This window comes from Telmatherina bonti (assembly GCF_933228915.1).
Source record: "Telmatherina bonti genome assembly, chromosome: 6".
In the NCBI taxonomy this organism is placed as follows: domain Eukaryota; kingdom Metazoa; phylum Chordata; class Actinopteri; order Atheriniformes; family Telmatherinidae; genus Telmatherina; species Telmatherina bonti.
In genome coordinates this window covers 19,687,842-19,708,627 of record NC_136624.1, presented here as the reverse complement: position 1 = coordinate 19,708,627, position 20,786 = coordinate 19,687,842, and the positions used below count along the sequence as shown (strand labels likewise).

The 20,786-nt window shown below is 38.5% G+C and overlaps 1 protein-coding gene across 2 annotated transcripts; it reads right to left on the bottom strand.

The window, feature by feature from the left end:
* Window positions 1-3,743: 3,743 nt before the first annotated feature.
* pank4 (pantothenate kinase 4 (inactive)) lies at window positions 3,744-20,333 on the bottom strand (the record flags this gene model as incomplete). 2 transcript variants are annotated; one of them, XM_079242321.1, is made up of 19 exons in its annotated part: window positions 3,744-5,323; window positions 7,265-7,333; window positions 7,448-7,548; window positions 7,671-7,775; window positions 7,935-7,984; window positions 8,315-8,370; window positions 10,375-10,526; window positions 10,779-10,866; window positions 11,341-11,453; window positions 11,665-11,820; window positions 12,686-12,786; window positions 14,559-14,640; window positions 14,787-14,968; window positions 15,753-15,906; window positions 16,036-16,128; window positions 18,436-18,619; window positions 19,577-19,785; window positions 19,877-19,959; window positions 20,210-20,333. In XM_079242321.1, the coding sequence occupies 19 exons, from the start codon at window positions 20,331-20,333 to the stop codon at window positions 5,074-5,076; spliced, it is 2,352 nt and encodes a 783-aa protein (XP_079098447.1). In that variant the 3' UTR covers window positions 3,744-5,073. The 2 variants fall into 2 exon arrangements, with proteins under 2 accessions (XP_079098447.1, XP_079098448.1); XM_079242322.1 differs by having other exon boundaries at window positions 20,227-20,294.
* Window positions 20,334-20,786: the final 453 nt, after the last annotated feature.

The window sequence follows — 20,786 nt, the reverse complement described above, 5'->3', positions numbered from 1 at the left end:
CAGTTAAGAAATGAGCTTCCCAGCCTGACGTATGTTACTGCTCTGCACACTTGACAAACCCTTATTTATGCTGGGTGATAGCCAAGACTTTAGTCGAGGCGTAGTCAAACATCAGTCACATACTGAAATCCATTGACACTGTTTAGTTTTCGGTTTGTAAATGTGACCCTCTATGGTTTTTAAAGCCCATAAATTCTCACAGTACGTGCCTCAGTGGCCTGAATTCATCACGTTTGGACTGAAAAACGAGCCACTTTTATGTCAAGCATAATTAGTGGTCAACCTCAGATTCTGTGAGAGATGAGTGGAAGCAAATCCCAACAGTCTGAGTGGAAAACAATATAGCAGCGCTTTTGTATTCATAATTTTGGAAAGGAAATGTTCAATTTCTAACTTCCTAAAGATCTAAAATAGATTTTTATTACTTGTGTATGTCAGAATGAATAACCATAATCAGTATAAAATAGGCATTTTCTAAGTGATTAAGCAGAGACATTGGGCTTGCTGTAATAGATAATCTTCAATGAAAGCCCATAAATGAATATTTCAAGCTTTCAAAGTCTGCAGAGCCTCCTTCCAGGGCTATTGTAAAGCTACGCTATGAGCCTGTTGTGTGTCAGCAGATTTAAAATGGGTTATTTGCTGAACAGTTGTGTGTAAATCACTTCAGGGAAATGGTTGACATTTGTAAATATAGTCAGCTATTTTGTTGTGTGTGTCTATAATTAAAAATGTGCTTGTTGATTCTATTGAAAGCAGTGAAGAAGCTTTGTACTCATTTGGTGAGGATACAAACACTGGTGACAAGGAAACTGAGCTTTCCACAGACAAACGGAGTCTGCTAAAGGAAGATAACAAAAAATATTCCAAAAGCCGTTTGAAATTAATATTGAGTGCTTAAACATCTTCCATTTAGAGGGGTCCAGCTCTGACTTTAACAATATAAGTGATTAAAAAGTGGATTTATTTGTGCTCACAAAAGACATAGAAAGCTCGTGTGTGTTATTCAAAAGCATGCTTATGATTTATCCACCAAGTATGACACTTGTAAAGAGGTCGGTTTGCATGCTATCCGACAGTGACATACTTAAAAATATTTTTAAAAAAAAAACATTTAACTTGAGACTTCCATGTACTGCTTCTTGCCTACAGTGTGTCAGGCACATTTGAACACAGTTTGAGTATCAGCAGCTTTGTTTGGTATGAAGGCCATTTGATGTGAAGCCCCGCAGTTTCTCTGCAGCTTCAGTAAAAACCAAAAATACCTTTTTTATAGCTCATTATTTGAGCCGCTGACATATTTACAGGAATCAGAACCAACATGTTGTCACATGTCTGAATTTCTTGGCAGCATCAGGTCTTGAAATGATGCTGTATGCAAAGTTTTCTACTAGCTGAAGGATGCTTAACAAGTGCTTGGTTACTTGAGCCGTTGTTAGACAATACCTCGGGAAAAAATACACACACCAAGGCATGGCAAATTGACATGAAATTGTTCATTTAACTAACTTCTTTTTGTCAAAGCAGCCAAATTATGAGCAGTTGTAGCATGTGTTTGTGTTCAAGGCCACTTCATCAATTCAAACTGATGTTATTGTTAATCTAAGTGACAAAAGGTTCAGCTACAGGATGCTGAAATCAAAGCTAAAAGAAAGTCTATTGAAATCGTTGTTTACTGTAACTACTGTAATTAGTGTTGTGCAAACGGTGACAGTCAATGCTGCACTGTTTTCTCAGGGCCTTTGGTATCTGTGTGCTAGGAGCCCTGTCTATAATTAGAGAGTTTAACAGGGAAAAACATGCAGAGGTTGTGCCACCGCAGCTGCAGAAAGAAGTCTATTGAAATCTGTCTTTGTGGCTCAACACAAGCGTTGAGAGCCTTCAGAGTAATAGTTTTTAACAATACCAGTTCGACTGCCGCTGAAGGACAAATGATGTCCCTGAAGAAGAAACATCAATGGGAATGGAACATTTTGTCCTGGTGTGTATTAATATTTTATTTACTTTTTTTCTGAGAATATGTTAAGAATTAAGAACTAGCAGAACAGCAGCAACTCTCCCCTTCACAAGCAAAACAGTGGTTGGAGCGAAAAGCAGAGGGTTCAGTAAAAAGTCTTCACGATATTAACATGGAGTTAAACTTCAGACAAGAAAACATGCACGATACAGTGTAGCTTAAGCCATTAACTGTCAATTATTGTTTTAGATTTCTTGAATGTGAACTTTACATTACAGCTGTTTTTTAAGCCTACACAACTGGCACGGTGTGAAATACAAGTAGAGTTTAGACAGAAATACATTTTCTGTCTTTAGATCTATAGATTAAAGCCCCATTTTTCATAAGGTTTAAGCCTGTTTTTGACATTTTGAGTGAGAATTATTAAATAAACAAAGAAAAAATGAAAATTTTTCACATATGCAGTACATGTTTCCCAGCTAACTCAATATGGATGATCAAAAAGGTGTGGAATCAGTGTGGCTCCGCAGACAGAACCTGTGCTTGAAGTAACTTTAAGCAATTCTGGTCAAAAAGCCAGCTTATTTCTAAATGGGAGTATTCTGACTGTGATGTGGTCCTCTTGAACCTTTTCTGTTTATATACTGAACCAAATTCAGCTACAGAGAACGCAGGCTACAGCAGCATTTGTTGATAATACCATAAAAATGAAGAAGACAAATAAAAAATGTTATTAGACAGGAAAATTACATTCATATGTGGTCCTATATTAAAATCAAGGTCAGAAGGATTGTTACTAAAATTAAAAAGAACAAATGTATTGTCATGTAAAAGTGATGTATGTGATCGTTTAGTAGGCAAATACATTATTAATCAGCTACTTATAAATGTGTTAATTACCAGGAAATGCACTGCAAAACATGAAAAATTCAATTTTAAAAGTCTGCTAATTACTTATTCACATGAATGTTCAAACGTGTCAGTTTTCTGAGAAGAAATGTTCACGTGAGGCAATCACCTGCATGAAGCAGCAGCCCACTGAAATACTGCAGTGTGAAGAGCGTGAGCCAACTGGTGATGGAGCAGTTTGTTGACCTCATTCAGCACATATCAAGGGTTAAAACAAGGCATGAGTGAGTTGTAAAGTCTTTATTTTCTTAGTTTGTTAAGAAACATGCACACATGAGCCAAAAGATTCCCATTCACCTTGAACATAATGAAGTAGCAAAACCAGTGCAGACTGTTTATAAGCAGATGTCTCCAAAACTGAAATGGGGCATGTTTCAGAACTGCTGTGGTGTGTTTTGGTAGTCAGAGAGATGAGCGAGGAAAAGCAGGAGGACCTCCTGCTGGGTCCTCCTCATGCATTATCAGCTCGCAGCTCCCCAGCAGGCGTCAACCACCACATACCAGGGTGTTGAGCTTTGATACAGCCAGAAGCAGGTTTGCTTTTTAATGTGGGGCAGCTCTTCTAACTTCTCTACAGAACTGAAAACTCTCCGGACAAGTCCACATGGAAAAATGAATGCTGACAGGGCTAAGTAAAGGTTTTCATCGTTTAATTCAAACTGATTGTCAGGAGAATAATACACAAATTGTGCTTAGTGTGCATAACTATAGAGATGCAGCTGAATAATATACATACATGTTATATCATACACACACACACACACACATTTATATATATATATATATATATAGATGTGTGTGTGTGTGTGTGTGTATGATATAACATATATGTATATTATTCAGCTGCATCTCTATAGTTATGCACACTAAGCACAATTTATATATATATATATATATACACATATATATATATATTTATATATATACACACACGCACACACATACATTTATGGATATATCACATATTTACAAGTGAGAAATACAATATTGCAATATGAATCCACATTTCAAGGAACAGTATCTTTGACATATTTCCACATTGAGGTTTTCTAGTTTAATCCTGATTGACATTGTCAGATATTTACTATGAAGATATACAGCCTGCAATTTCATTATAACACAATTTTGTTAGATACAACTAGGTGCCAGAGTATTATTGCCCTCAAACAAATGTTTTTTGTTTTGTTTTTTTTGTTTTGTTTTTTTGGTTGAAGGATGGATTATAATGTGCATTTATATGTGCCAACTTACTAGATTGTAGACATGGATATATACCACAACAGAACTTACAAAACATTTAACCTGAAGTATGCAGTGTTTGTTTTAACACCAAGCACCTTAGGAAAGACTTAATTAAAATCTATATTACAGTAAAACACTGCCACCTTGTGGAGGAACATGACCACACCTCTTCAATTGCTGTGATATAGTACCACTCCTCCTTATGATCAAAATCTTTCCCTATTCCCCTTTAATCAGACACACACACACACACACACACACACACACACACACACACACACACACACACACACACACACACACACACACACACACACACACACACACACACACACATGACAGCAACTATAATTCCTCTCATTATAGAGTCCATTGCTGGCAGTGATGAAAAACAGAAGTTTTCCTGTATGTGACAAGAGAATGCTATAAAAAGCTGATGTTTGTGTGAAAGTGTAGTTTTTAACTGGAATTAAAAGCCATTCCAGTTAATTGTACTTATATGACATCAAGCTTAAGGCACATTAATTACACTTTTATGAATGTATAGTCTGCTAGAACCTGTCACTTCTCTTTCTCCATCTAACACTCAAACACACTTTATTCACTCTCCCATATGTGAGAACAAGTGTGCTGGGAGCATGTTAAAACTAAAGTTTCTGATCAAATTTCAATGTCTGTAAAAGTTCAATAATAACTTCCCAGGGGGGCGAATGAGATCAGCAGGCAGGGATGAGAGTAATAAGCTAAGTGACTGAACACAGCATAAGCCCTGCAACAAAGCCATTTCATGCACATGGGACCAACAGCAAAATTAGTTATATGAAAAAAATAAATGTCTAATCCAATTGATGATAATCCTTAAAAACCTGCTACCATTTTTACAGCCTACAATCATACATTCACCCAACTGCAATGTACAATCTTAGTCCTTACATTCAGAGCTCCAACTAAACTGCTGTTGTTGCTCATGACGGCGTCACAGCAGCAGAGCTCTGACTGGGTTTTCCAGCTGGTACTTCATACTTGAAGACCACACTGAAGAGCTTTCCTCCCAGTCGGTCAGCCAACCACGAGTTTTTGATGACAGCCATCTTCAGGCTCTCGCAGCTGAGCCTGGCGTAGTAGTTGGTGTGAATGGCTCGGCCCATTCCCTCAATGATCACCAGGTCGGTTTGTCGCTCCCTCACCGCCATCGCCAGCACTTTGTCCAGGCGGCTGCAGATGAAGAAGAAAACACTTTAGAGACTTGTGCAGTGCTGAAAGTTTAATTTTTTTCATTTGAGCTTTGATGAAGATACTGTTTCAATGAATATATGACCATGCAGAGTGGAGAATATTGCATCAAAGTGAGAAATTTCTCAACATGATAACAGATCTTGTGCAACAGTAACAGCCAAACAAGCAAATTAAGAAAAAAAATGAAGAAAAAGACCCAATAGAAGTCTGTGATAATTCTTGGGAGTCTATTACAGTCTAAAATAAACAACAATTTGTTGCATGAATATCCCAAATAAGTCAGTTGATACCTAAATAAAAGTCTGGTATGCCACTACTTATCTCCTACATCGAGTTAAAACATCTTATTCAAGGCTAAAGTAGAGAAGTGGATGTTTTGCAGCCCTTATAATTTCTCAGTTCCACCGTCTAGCCGTGACAACGAGCCCACTCGAAGCTGCCTTTGCCCATTCTTGATGTACAAAACTAGCAGGCTTTATCCCACGCTGGTGTGTGCTCTCACAAATCTCCATGGCATAGTAAAATTAGGGGAAGGGTGACATTTACTCATCATGTGTACCTCACAGTTAAACACAATGCCAGCATGATGCTAAAAAATGTAGCCCCATTGTGATTTAGCTGATATTTATACTTTTGAATTCTGTGGCATGCTAGTTGTAAACACGTGTCGTCATAAGTTCATACTCTAACACTGCAATGTTGGCTCTATACATTCAAGCAGACGTGGCGGAGCAGCACACTGCTGAGTGATCAAGCATTGCATCTGTGTGATCACTTCCTCCAGGGCTAACAGTTACCTGCTACTTTGTTTTAGCTTAAGAAAACGCTTGTGTGGGACTTGGACTGACTGTCTCCATCACCATCTCTGTATTTTAACTAGGAACAGTTTAGCCAACAACCTGGTGAGACTGCTTTTTCCTTTGTGGCACGTTGAAAGTCCATTCAGACAAAACACTACATGCAGTGAGTTCACTGTCAGGTTCCATGTACTGATCACAGAGTTAAAAAGCTAATCAGGCAGTTTTCAAAATCTTCAAGAGTGAGTTAGATCCAGTCTGTAGGCTACTGATGTTGCTAACAAAAAAGATACATATGTGTGTTTATATTGTGTACTTAAAAAAAACAACATTAAAAGATGTTGGAAAGATATTTCCAAGATTTTCCTCCTGAAGCATCCCTGTCATTTTCAGGGAATTCATACACACGTATCAGTTTTTCCTGATTTTCCCCTCAGTACATGGATGGATGCCTCATGTTCACTGGCTGCTCATGAATTATTCACAATGTGGGCTCTGAAGTACCTGAACTGAGCAGTTAGTTTCTATTTGATTAGCTTGTGTACTTCTACACTTCAGTGTGCACACAGAGTTAAGAGAAAATCTTTATGGCGTCATAATTTTCTGACCAAAAACTTTGTGTTTCTGAGTCATTTTGATGGCACATTGACATTAATTATGGATATCCTTGGAGTCATCATTGCACTGGAGTCTCTACAAGTAGAGAAAAAGTACTTCACAATATTTCTCCCCATTTTGAAGCATCACATGATGGCTGCATTTTTCTGTACAGCACCACATCACATGCCAGTAACTGGATATCAATGCACTTTCCTCTGGGTTGTGCACCACAGCTAATCTGAATCAGCAATGAAAAACAATAGGGAATAATTGGAGGAAAGAAAGTGACAGAGCAATAAACAAGACAACAGTCAACTTTAGCTTTAGCAACTTTAGCTGAATTAGCTTTTGCTAGCAGGAGAAGTGCTCAGACAAGAAACTAGATGCAAGATGGATGTTGGAACGGCCATCATCAGGGAAGGTCAGAGTGTGAAAATCTTCCAAAGTTCAGTAGTGGGGCTGGAATTCTTCCAGGTTCAGGGTGTGGTGCATCAAAATAAGACATTTACTGAAAACAACCAACCTCAGATCCAAACAGGGGGAACTGGAACCACTCTGGACCAGTGTCAGCCGGTCTTCCCTCAGGCCAGTCCTGCACGACAACAAAAACACCACAGTTAAATACTTTCATCCTTATATAACTTGCATCTCTGCACCAATTTTACCCCACAATTTTGTTCTAAAAAAATCTTTTAAATACACTCACTGGATTACTGAATCCATAGCGGCGATTCTTTCAGTCAGAATCTGAAGTTCACCATTTGTCACATCATTTAAAGCTGGACCGGAGTTGCTGGCCAACACAACCTGCGACAGTGGAGCACGGTCAAATTGTTGTAATACAGTACTAGTCACAAGTTTGGATACACTCTACTGTTGTCTCTAATGGGGAACCATCCAAACTGGTAGTGTTTCCTAAAGGCTCTTACCTCTGTTCCTCGAGACAGAAGCTCTCTGACAAAGGGCATCACCCCAAGAATGATGTCCATTCCACTATTATCCACGAAAAACAAGGCACACTTATGAGGAGGACCCTGCAAGAGAAATACAGGATGGATGTGTTCAAGCATTTTTCATCAAACACACAGATCATAGAATCACTTTGTCAAAAAGCAGTCGGACATGTTGGCCTCCCAGTGGCTGTAACACAGCTCTACACTGTGTGAAAGAGTGTGAAAGAAGCAGAGTCTGACCTTTAGTCGCTCAATCCACTGGTCATAGGAATCTACAAGCCAAGGCCGCTCTGAGAAGAAACAAAATCATAGGCAGCTTGAACAACAGTTCAAATATTTTACTTTTTTTTTTTCTGTGAAGTTCTTGTCTAGGAAAGAAGCAGATATAATCTGTGATCTTATCTGCCAGGTGGCACACAGTAGAGAAAACTTTCCTTGTTAAATCATTAAGCAGTTCACACACAGAGTGTTCTGGGATTTTACAAGACCATAAATGCAATCCATAAATCCATTAATGCAGTCTCTCATTTTGTTTTTTTTTAGAGATCTAATTATCCACTGGACTCAAAGATGGAGCTCTAAAGTCGCTCCAGCAGTGGTAAAGGAAAACACTTGGATACCTTCCAGCTGTCGTTTAGCTTCCTCAAAGCCAAACTCAGGGTCGGACTCCAGCACACTGCATATGCCAAGACAAAACAGGCAAAAGGAAGATTAGTTTACATAAACATATGGTTTTGACCAGTCCATCTCTTCATCCACTCCAGTTTGCTCAAAATGCACCTGCTTGTGTGCCGACTGTGAGGAGACGATGTGATCACATCATCCCTGTCCTTGCTGATCTACGTTATTGCTTATCACATACGTCCCTGTCAGTTTAGGACGCAGTTTATATTTTATTCATTACTTCTTTAAATCGTTAGATGGCATGGCTCTTTCATACTTGTCTGAGTTTGTTACTGAACACTTTCCTGTCAGAGCTCGGAGATCCTCCATCCAGCTGAGCTTTGGTTTTCCTATTCCAGATTCATTTCGAGAGGTGACAGAGCGATCTCCATGTCTGCCTTAAAACCATGGATTCAATTCAATTCAATTCTATTCAACTTTATTTATATAGCATCAAATCCCGGCAATGCCATCTCAAGACGCTTTACAGACAGAGGGGAAAACATAATGAAGGCCAATTCATAATAGCCTATATAAGGAAACCAACAGATTGAGTTGAGTCCAACTCAATCTCCCATCCTGAGCAAGCACACTGGCAACAGTGGGAAGGAAAAAACTCCCTTTTAACAGGAAGGAAACCTCTGGCAGAACCCGGCTCAGGACAGGCAGCCATCTGCCTCTGCTGTGTGGGGGGAAGAGGACAGAAAGACAACAGACAACAGGAACTGCTACTCCCGGCCAGGGAGACCTGCTGAGACAGGAGACATACATGTTAATGATGCAACACTGTTATTGGGGGGGTAAAAGAAAGAGATAAAGAGAAAAAGAAAGAAGCTCAGTGTATCAGGAAATGTCCCTCAGCAGTCTAAACCTATAGCAGCATAACTAAGGGATGCTAACCATCCCTAGCTATAGGACTTATCAAAAAGATAAGTCTTCAGCCTAGTCTTAAAGGTAGGGAGGGTGTCTGCTTCCCTAACACTAACTGGGAGTTTATTCCATAAGAGATGGGCCTGATAGCCAAAGGCTCTGCCTCCTGCTCGGCTCTTTGAGACTCTAGGAACCACAAGTAAGCCTGCAGTCTGCGAACGAAGTACACTATCAGTCTGGTTCTGCACATGAGAGGTGCTACGTCACTTTCTGGTTTTAAGCCCTTGCTTAAAACACAGTTCTTTGCACTGTTTCTTGAACATTTGTAAAGCTTCACTGTGTGCTTGTGTTTAAAATTGTTTTCTTTTCTTGTTTCATTTGTCTTATTTCTCACATCATATTGGCATTTTTCATTTTTGATTATTAATGTGCAGCACTTTGAGCAATCTGGGCTGTTATAAATGTGTTTTACAAATAAATTAAAGTAACTTGTTTAAGAAAGCTTCATATGGGTCACACTGTTCCAAAACAATTTCTCACTTAAAACAAACTGACACAGAAGTGTTTGGGACAAAAAGTGTTATTCAGGACATGCAATGAGGACAGCAGGATCACACAATAAAATTAATTCAATTGTTTTGTAATCAAATGTGCAGTTGGTAAATATGCATAAAAATGCACTGTATGTAATCTAACAGCCAATGAATGCTGAGGAAGAATAACAATTGGGAAATCTGGTGGAGTAATAAAATTGACTAGTAATACAAATTACAGCAATTTGTAAAACCAAACTCTGGGGCGGAAAAAGTACAATTTATTGGTGGCAGCACCTGTCCTGTTCATAGGTTAATAAACTCAGAAACACTAACTAGTCCCAAAGCAGTTAGAAAGCCACAAGCACTAAGACATCTACATGAAATGACAGGATAAACTATGGTGCATCAAAAAAGCCAAAATAAAGACCACTGAGCATTTCGCCATAGCTTGGACCAATACGCTATACCCATCCCAAAGCGAGCAAGCACAGCCACCGCCACCAGACGACGAGTGGTCTTATTTTTGTTCCATTTACAGACTTAAAGATAAATTACTTCTTTAGACCTACAGTTGCCAGAACCAATCAACCAGCTTGTGAATCTTCACTTACTCTGATACAGCCTTGGCTCCCCAGTCAAAAACATTCCCAGCCAGAACGCCCCTGACCAGAGCAAACTGTTTATCCTCCCAGCTCAGCTTCTCCAAGGACTTCACTGCCTTCTGGTAGTACTTAAGAGCCATGTCATTCTCCCTCTGTTTAATCTGAAACAAAACAAAAAATACCACTGCTCGATCAAACAGAACTGCAGACTGTTTAGTGACATTTAGTAATACAGTAATAAACAACAACAACAATGTATTTCCTAAATTTAGCAAGTAGAAAAAAAAGTTTTTCCACTTTGACTTTAAAAGACCAAATGAGTCATGAAATGGTTCAGTGAAGACCGAACCAGTGTAGAACAGGAAGAGGACACAAAAAGGAAAACAACAGATTTATTTAGAGTTCACTCAGACCTTAGAGTAGGGATCAGGAAAGTTGAACTCGTTTAAACAGTGTTCCCTCGTGTCTAACAGACTTCTGACAGTGAGGGATCCATAAGCACTAGGTGAGAAGAGAAGCACTCTACATTAGCCAGAGAGAAACGCGCACACACACACACACACACACACACACACATATATATATATACACAAGCACACAAGAACAATGTGGGCCGAGATGGTGAAATGTAAAGCACTTCTCAAACTGACATTTTCTACTTACTCTGGACTACAATAAAAAATATTCTTTATAAGTTTGAAATTTAAGGCCTTTTTTTAAATATATAAACTGAAAAGACAGCGTAGGCATCCATTCATTCGATCTACATGCACATTTCTGCTAAACTCTTACACATCTGACACACTTACAAGGCGCACTCCACTCCTAATAAATCAAACAGCAGACAGAAATATGAGATTTCTCTAATTCATTGATGAAGCAGGTATGAAGACATGAAACTAATGCAGACAATGAAGAGAAGAGTTTTAGTATCATCTAAAAAGCAATGCAGGCACAGACAAAAACAATTCTTACAACGGTTGATGCCGGAGAGTCTGAAGCTTGTGTCTGTATTTCTGACGGAACTTTTCAGCCCTCGCGGCTGCCTCCGGCATGTCAGGTTGGCTCGCGACGGCTCTTTTAACCACCTGCTCCAGGAAAGAAGAACAGCAATCAACCCTGTTCACAAGCTGCACTCTTTTGCAGGATGACAGTATTTTGTTGTCACAAAGGATCCAGATCAGCTTCAACCTATCAGCTTTGGTAGTGGACTGCAATCTTAAAGACGAATTAGAAGTTTGTTATTTTGTTTACTATTCATGACATGGTGTGAATGTACTATAAGCCATGACATCCTACCCCATCTAAGGCTTCTTCAAAGCAGTAGAGCCAGTACTCCCGGGCTGGGGCATCCTCTGTGAGGTCAACAGTGTCAGGAATGTAAGAGGAAGGGTCTTGCAGCAGAGGCAGGTTAACCAGCTGCCTCTCTAGTCGGTCCATCTCCAACATGTCAAACTAGACAATTCAAAGACGCAGAACAGAGTCGGTCATTTCAACACATTTAGAAGGCTCTTTTCAGCGCTTTCCAAAAACAAAACCTATTCTTGCTTCAATCCTGCAAGCTAATTCTAAGATACTATTTTCTTTACAATAATGACAAATTTCAGGTATGTTTGCATTTTTTTTGTTGGAGGAGGGGAAAAAAAGCAGAGAGCTCCAGAAAAGAGGCCAGAGGAAAGAAGGTTAAAGCAGGATTTAGTCCTACAAGCTTCTGACTAAACACAATAACCCATTAGAGGAAATCATCTTCTTTTAAAGAGCACACTACAGCTACAATTAAAGCAAAGACAAGCTTATAATTATTTGTAGTTCTTTGCCAGACGCCCTACATGCTCAAAGCATTGCATCAAGGAATTAAGAAGTGCAAAAAAAAAAACTGTTATTGAACATCAGAAACATTAAATATCATTCAATTAATCTAATTTGATCATGGGATGATTAAGGTGAGAGCAAAACAGCAGCAGATGATTCAGAGATTAGCTGTCTTATCCAAATGAAGTGTTTGCTGAACTACAGAACAAGGCAGAACACAAACACAGCTGGTGGCGATACTTACGGGAAACTGAGGGAGAGAGTTAGGTAGACAGAAGAGTGTGTGGCGAGGAAATGAAAAGAATGATTATCAGATTGGGAAGATTGATGAACTGAATGTCTGAATGACCACACGAGTTCAGGGAAAACAGTAATGGTTCTATTTGACAAAAAAATGAATTAAAATGATGGGGAAAATAAAAGCCAATTAACCATCAGGAGACAATAAGGTGACGTATAACTGTGTCGTAGATGACCCAGTCTTAAGTTTTAGGATTGCAGAACTTACTGTGCCACTGCGAGCACGTTGCATTGGGTTCATATCTGGAGAAACACTCATCAGGCCGGAGCTTCCAGCATAATTCTCCCCCCAACTGTATTGGTTTGGATCTATTAAAGAGAAAAAAAACTTTTTTTTCTTTTTTAGGAGATTCATGCCACTGGAGCATTTTCTAAAACTCTCAAGCCAGTATATTTTCCATTGATGCCTTTAGAAATTTCAATGAAGTTTAAATAAATTTTGTATTTCTTCAAAACCAAACTACACACACTTTTTCTTCACTAAAGTTCAGAAGTATTAAGATATCATCAATAAATCATTTGTTCTTTGGCAGCATGTCAATCGCACAAGGGTCTGATTCTTTATTTGATCAATGCAACAATTTGATTTATTTCCTTTACAGTTATTAAGACGTAGATTTGCTGCCTAGTTTGTGATCAGTATCTTGTTATATAATGCAGGTTTGGCTAAATTGTACTGCTTTTATAATATCATTATCAAGTCATTACTGAATACAGGCAAATAGGATCAATTCAGTTTGTCTCAATACAAGCACTGTAAACTGAAAGGTATACATTTAAAATGATCTTGACCAACATGAACATTTTCAAGGTTTTACTTTATTGTAATGATGTGAGACAGAATTTTCCAGGCTGGAAAATCCAGTCCTGTTGTAGTGCTGAGTGCAGGATGCATTCGCTGTACCAGTGTTAGGATCTGCTTAATGCATCACATTCAACTTGTTCCAGAGCTGCATTTATTTTTCACCAAGATCTTGTAGTGATGATGAGAAAACTGGATGGCTTCAAATGAAACTGTTCTGTTTTCAGAAATCTCCTGAATGTCTCCTGTATCTACCTAGCCTAGCCTGAGTGTAGTGACCAACTGAATTAGAAGAAACATGGCTGTGTCCAGCATACTCAACTGGGCTTTCCACCTGAACAACCGTTAAATCCTCAGGTGTTTGTGTACAATTAGCAAACTGCAACAATCTCATCTACATAAAAACTTTTTAAAAAATGAAAGCGTCTATTAATGTGTCAAACCAAATGACGATCAACAACTCGGAAGAAATGGAAGTTTCTTTTGTTTGAAAGTAGCCAAACAGAGAACATTCTCTTAGACATCTTAGAAAAACGTAGCTTTATTTTTTCCCCTCTCCAAGTGATTGCAATACACTTCCATTCAGCAGACTCTAATAGTGTGGTGTACAGAGGAGGTCCTAATCCCTACAGGTGAGCTACGGTTACAGCTCATCTTGGCAAGCTGGCAAGTTACCTGCCTTTGTATGACAATACATGCAGGTAAGAGAAACCAGATCAACTTTATTCCTATTATGTCCATCCCTGTTGACATAGCCATCAATCTCTTCTTTAGCAGATCATCATACATGTAAATTCAAATTACATGCAATAAATACATCTTCATATATCTGTATGGTGTTTATTCAGCTTAGAGAAGTTTGTTTTCATACGGTTTTGGGGTTCGCATTTGTTGATAATTAAATAATAAAGAGCTCTCAATGAGCAGCTTCGCAATGTTACTTATTTCCTCTGTTCCTATGGCACCAGTGAAGACCTTTTTTATATACTGCTTATGCATTTTAATGTAGCTTTTGGTTAAATAACAACAGTGTAATCTATAGAAATATTCAGATGAAACTATGTTTTAAAAAACAGTTTTCCCCCCCATTATACCCTGAAGTTGACATTTTCACTAAAGTCTGGGATTTTATGAACATTTGCTCAGTGAAAGTGAAAAGTTGCAAGAATCTGCTTCCTGTTGCCACAGTTTCCACTCTACTTTCTGGAGTGATCTGCATGTTTGGGAAGTGATACCCATGAATAAGCATTTCTAATTTTGAACAGCATTTTTTCCTTACTGTCTTCCTCTGCTCCTTTAAGAAATGCCCCGATGGCCCCGAGATAGCCCTCATGTCTGAGAAACAAGGCCTGAACTTCACCCTAAAGGAAAAAAAAAACAGGCATGAATCTGGGCTACAGGCAGAACATTGACAAGTTTAAATGAGTTCCCAACCACACCGAAAAGATAAAAAAAAAAAAGTAAAAATACAACTTGGAGAGTTTTGTAAAAGAGCATTTTGGCTTGCCTTGGTAAAGAAGTTGATGCTGTAGGTGATTGTGTGCATGGTAACAGGGTGTCCTCTGATGAAGAAGCCTCCAAAGTACACTCTGGACAAGTTGTGGAGCTTTGCATACAGACAGGCCAGCTGTCCAATGTCGTTGCTGATCATATGGAGTAAACTCTTTGCCATGTCTTCTTTGGAAAACTCTACAAGACCAGAGTTATTTGAGAATAAAGACCTAACATGTGTTAATACTCCTAAGACTACAAATAAATAATAGAACAGGTCCATCTAGTCACATAAAATTCTTTCCCCTCCCTACACCGAAGATATAAAACAAAACAAGTTGCTCAACTGAAGATGTCACACTAATGGGCTTCACTCCAATCATTTACAAATGCTGATGATATCTGTGGAATAATGACACTCCTTAATTTCCTAACAGTAACAAAACCAGCACTGGGTGAATGGTCATCAGTTTGTGTTAAGAGATTTCAACACTTCTACCCTGCTTTATAAGAGCAGCAGCATTACATATCTACTGTATGTGACATATTTTGATTGCACATATGTTTAAGACAACAATTAATCCTTTTATAGCCATTGATGTAATTATGTCACTATAGCCTCAGAGCTCCAGATTAAAGAGAATGAAGTGTGTTTAAGTATGCATTGAGGAAATATGTTTTATTAGAGTACACCAGAAAACTGAACAGAAATCTGATCGTCTGTAGAAATTCTACTACATATCAAAACTAAGTTACAATTTTCAAAACATCTGACCCTTCCAAAAACCAAACGTCTCACAGCTGCTGCCCCTCACGCAAGAACGGAGTGAAGTTTTCAGCCACTTTTCAAGTTTATGTAAGCCAAGACTAGTATGATTGTTTTGTCATATTAACTGATAAACTGATTATAAAAACATAAATAGATGAAAACTCAGGATGCATACTTATATAATTACATGAAATCAATGTTCCCAAGCCTTACCTTTGTCTGCAGTTGCAGACTTCCCAAAACTGCTAGCAATAAGATCTCCAGTCAGGCCCAAATATCCGTAAGATCCTCCGTAAATGTCTTTGACAAGCATGTCAACACTTGTATGCTGCCCTTTTGATGCCAACTGTAGCAGTTCATCAAATCTCTACAGGAGGGAAAAGGGATATTGTTTAAGAGGTTGAAGAGAGTGGAACACTGACAGAACATCTTGAGTAAACTCAAAGCAATAATAAAAGTGGCTGAGGATAAAAGTAGACTACATCATTTACGATACCTTTGTTTTAGTGAGCAACGCTCCGAGGCCCCAGAACGTCCCTCCACCTATCGAGCTTCCTCCTATTCGCTCAAACTTGTCCTCTGATTCTACCTGTTGAAGATGGAGAAAATTAGAATCTGTGTTTGAATTACCTAAGCAATGTGCTTTAATAACATATAAATAACATAATAAATCTCATGGTCTTATGGTCTAATCTTATCTTATAAATCTTATGGTCTACATAGTTCAAGATGTCAACTATGAGCTAAGTTTGCATCTACCGCCTACAAAAGACATTACTAAAAGGCCGATTAAGGTGTGTGAAATCTGAATCTGGAAAGTACGATACAGGCAACCACACTGCTTTGTGATCAAGTCTTAGATGACTTTATGTCTTAATCTCATTTGCTGTGTCCCGTAGTGTCTATTAAACCTATGCAACCTACCCCCAGGTTACGGTTAACACTTTACCTTTAATAAAATTGTGATGCTGTTTAAAACGTAAATAAAAACAGAATACTATGAGTTTTAACCTAAGTTCAATTAAATACACTATAAACACAAGATGGGTGATATTAAAACTGATAAACTTAATTGTTTTTTGCAAATACTCACTCACTTTGAATTTGTCTGCAACATGTTACAAAAAGGCTGGGACAGGAACAACAAAACACTCGGAAAGTTGATGAATGCTTATCAAAAAAAAAAAAAGGTTGATTGTAAAAAAAGAAAAGTGTGTATCATGATTGGGTATAAAAGCAGCATCGCCAAAGTCAGTTATTTGCAAGCAAGGATTAGGTGAGGTTCACCATTTTGTGAACAACTGCATGAACAAATAGTCCAACAGTTTATTAACAATGTTTCTAAATGTACAATTACAAGGAATGTAGGGATTTAATCAGCTAAAGTCCATAATATCATCAAAAGATTCAGAGAATCTGAAGAAATCTCTGCACACCAGCTGCAAGGCTGGAAAACAACATTTAATAAAATAACCCTTTATTATTCCCACAACAGGGAAATTTGTGCATGACCTTCAATCTCTAAGACAGCACTGCATTAAAAACTGACATAATAGTGTAAAAGATATCACCAGGAGGGCACAGGAACAATGGAAAAAAGAAAAAAAGGCAGTTGATACAAGTTGTCGCTACGTATATACGTGTCCAAGTTAAAACTCTATTGTGCAAAGCGAATGACCAATATTAACAATACCCAGAAACGCTGCTGGCTTCTCTGAGACCAAGTTTATTTGAGATGGACTGAAGCAAAGTAGAGAAGTGGGCAGTGGTTTGTTGTGTCCTCCAGACCAGAGAGGAAAAAAGGACTAAATTCTTATCAGAGCGAAGTGGAAAGTCAGCATCTGTGTTGGTGTGGGGGTTTGCTAGTGCCCATGGCATGGGTAATTTTCATATCTGTGAAGGCTCCATCAATGCATAAAGTTAACATAAAGGTTTTGGAGCAACAAACACTGCCATCCAATTGATGTCTTTTCCGGGACATCCCTGTTTATTTTAGCAAGAAAATGCCAAGATACATTCTGCACGAGTTACATCAGCAGTTCATGAGATCAGCATTTGTGAGGACATGTTATAGTCTTGTCTAATCAGATCAACTCAATGTGAAATAATGTTTCAAACTAACAAGAAAATCCTTTACAATACACTTACTTTATAATACAATACAATACTCTTCTTCATCAGAAAAGTTGATTCCATCTACTATAATTCAACTGAGGGTGCATTCACATCAGGATAGTCCACTAGACTTGGTCCGATTGGAGACTCGACTCAGTTGTAGGGGGGTGTATCCATACGGGCCGAGACTGCATTCATGCTGCGCTTTGGTCAAAGAAACCAAACATAAGAATAAGATAAGAATAATATATCCTCATTCTTACTTTGTTTATGCCCCAGGCGCTGCACTGGTATTTAGCTAAAGAGAGGACAAGACCTGCGGTAAGAAGAAAGCTTCATTTCCTCTTGCGAGCTCAACATGAAGCATGAAACTGGCGCTGTTTTTTTTATTTTGTCTTATTTGAGTCTATGGCAGAAATATGGGCGCAGTATGAACAACAGACAAGGTAGATGACCCTTAACGCGATCGCTACCCAGAATGCAATAAAACACCAAATGCAGGAAGTGTCTCGTTTTTGTGACTTTGTTGTCCACTTCCTGAATTTGATGCGCTTGAAACGAACCGAGGCCTGCGTTTGTAGGTGGACAGAGTCCGCTTCTTTTATATGACTCAGAATGTGTTTGCTGCATTCACATTTCCCCGAACAAAGCGGACTTTCTGAATAAACAGACTAGGATTCAAATCAAAAAGCCTGATGTGAATGTGCCCTGAATAACTACATCTTGTTTGACAGGGAGAACCACCTATTAGATCAACAGATAATTTGAAGTTGGTTGTTACCTTAACTATGGAAACCCCAGAGCCGATGTTTACAAGCAGGTAGGGGAAGATGTCTGGATTGGTGGTCTGAAAGCGGAACTCTGAGTCAGCATGCTTGGCATATACGAACGCCTCATGCGGTATGTTCTTCAGCACAAAATTACAGCCCTTGATGAGGCAGGTCATCTCATCCTCTTTGTCCACTCTGCAACACATGAATAAAGATTTTGCTGGAATAAATTTGCAGTCTAGCTGGTGAGTTGTTATCAACTATAATGTGCTATTTAACAGCATTCCTAAGATACTCATGAACTGACAAATTAGCGGCCTGGAGTCAATTATGTTGAAAGCTTTCCAGGCAAATCATAGTAACAAACAATACTATCTGAATTTACATATTAGTTTCTCTTAATCTGAGATCACTATGGTAACAATCATCTGAAAAAATGTGACAGTGGCATGTGTTATAGCTGAAACGAGTTTGGGCATTTTTTTTTTTTTTTTTTAAAATTCAGTTTGCCAGCGAAATCAATGTCAAAACAGGTACGGTGGTTAATCTAACATATTTTCAAGAAAGGTTTTCATAACATTTCCCAAAAGTAAAATAATATATATCCCCTATATATCTACATACAAAACCTGGCAGCTTTCCTTTAAATGCATGCTATAATAAACTCATATATAATGATGTATAACAGCATGGGACCAAGACACTCTCTCTGCCACAAAAGTGCAATGGATTGTCAATCAAGCAATAAAACTTATGGACAAAAAAGCTAATTAACTACCACCACCGCAAAATTCTTGAGAAGTACAATTTACTAAGTTTTAGTGACTCTCAAAATAATTTTCAGCTGCATCAATAATTTAGCACTTGGTTAATTTGTTTAGAGACAATCCTGCAATAGAATCACATCACCTAGAACTGTAAGTTTCTGAACTGCAGAACTTTGTTTGGTCAGTCTGATGCTTGGCATCAGCTTCAAACTTTAGTGACTATGTATAAATGCAATGTCCTGTCAAATAAACAAATAACATAAAATAACAATAAATCGATTTTGCACATGCAACCTCTGCAGCTTTGAAAAATTAAAATAAGGCGAGTCACAGAGCAGAGCTGAAAAGCTTTCTGGAAGTGTGCATGCTTGGTTTAACTACTCACTTAAGTCCCAGTTTCCTCTCTATCAGCTCTTTGAACTTGTGTGCTCCTCCACCTGTGGCTTTGATAACTTTGGTTTCAGTGTTGACCAGGTGGTCTTTGATGAAGTCCAAACATGTCTCAATGTAAGCATTTTCAAACTTGATGAAGTGCAGGCGTGCAGTGACCTCTTCCTGGACTGATATCTCATACAGTTTGTCACCATCTGCTTCCTGCAAAACACAGAAGAGAAATGCTGATGATCACACTTCATGTGGTACCGTGTCTGACAGCAGAATATAGCTTTCATATTTCAATCCCCACCTTTGTGGTATGGTCGAAAGATCGTACTTTGGCCACTTTGTGCTGTACTGTTGAATAATAAGCAAGCTTGGTCAGAGATCCACCTGTTTCAGAAAAATACATTCAATGATTAATTCCAGTAAGAAATCTGTTTGACAGAATAAACAAATACAAACTGTCGAGCAGTGAGGTGGCAACAGTGAAATAAATAAAATAAAATAAATAATAAATAAAACGTAAAGCACACATATAAGGTAGCTAGCAGCTAGCGTTAAGATTGCTGGACTAACTAAAGTTCACCAGATTGTGTTAGGTACATGTGCGCTTTAAGAAAATAATCCGAAAAGCTCACACCTATGTCTATAGCGAACCGTTTTGCATTCTCCAAATTACGGAATATTTCATCAGGCGGAAGAGTAATGCTTTTATCCATGGTATGACTACTCGTGTTGCTGTCAACTCGACCACATTCCGCCATGGTCGACTATGATCTAACGCTCTGTGCGTGCTGTGTGGACGCGCTTCCCAACAGCCAATCAGAATTCACGCTCAGTGCGGAAGGGGCGGGCATTTGTCTCCATATGCTGTGCATTGAGGGTTCCTACCTTTTTTTTTTTTATCAGTACATGCTGGTCATAGTGTTGTAATGTACACAGCTGTTAGCCTTTGGAGCTTTATTTCACTATCTGAACGTTTTATTACTAAAAATGTTAAAAGTTTTAGTTACATCCAAATCTTAGACAGCTATAAATTTATCAAACATTAATTAAAAAACATTTGCCCATTGACTTCACTCACAGCAAAGCACACAGATGTGGTGACAATCTGATGAGGTCTGATGAAATGTGTAACTTTGTTTATGCCCCAATTGATCATAGTTCTTTAGACAGTATGAGGGAAAAAAATAAAACACAGTAACAGGTTGGTGGTC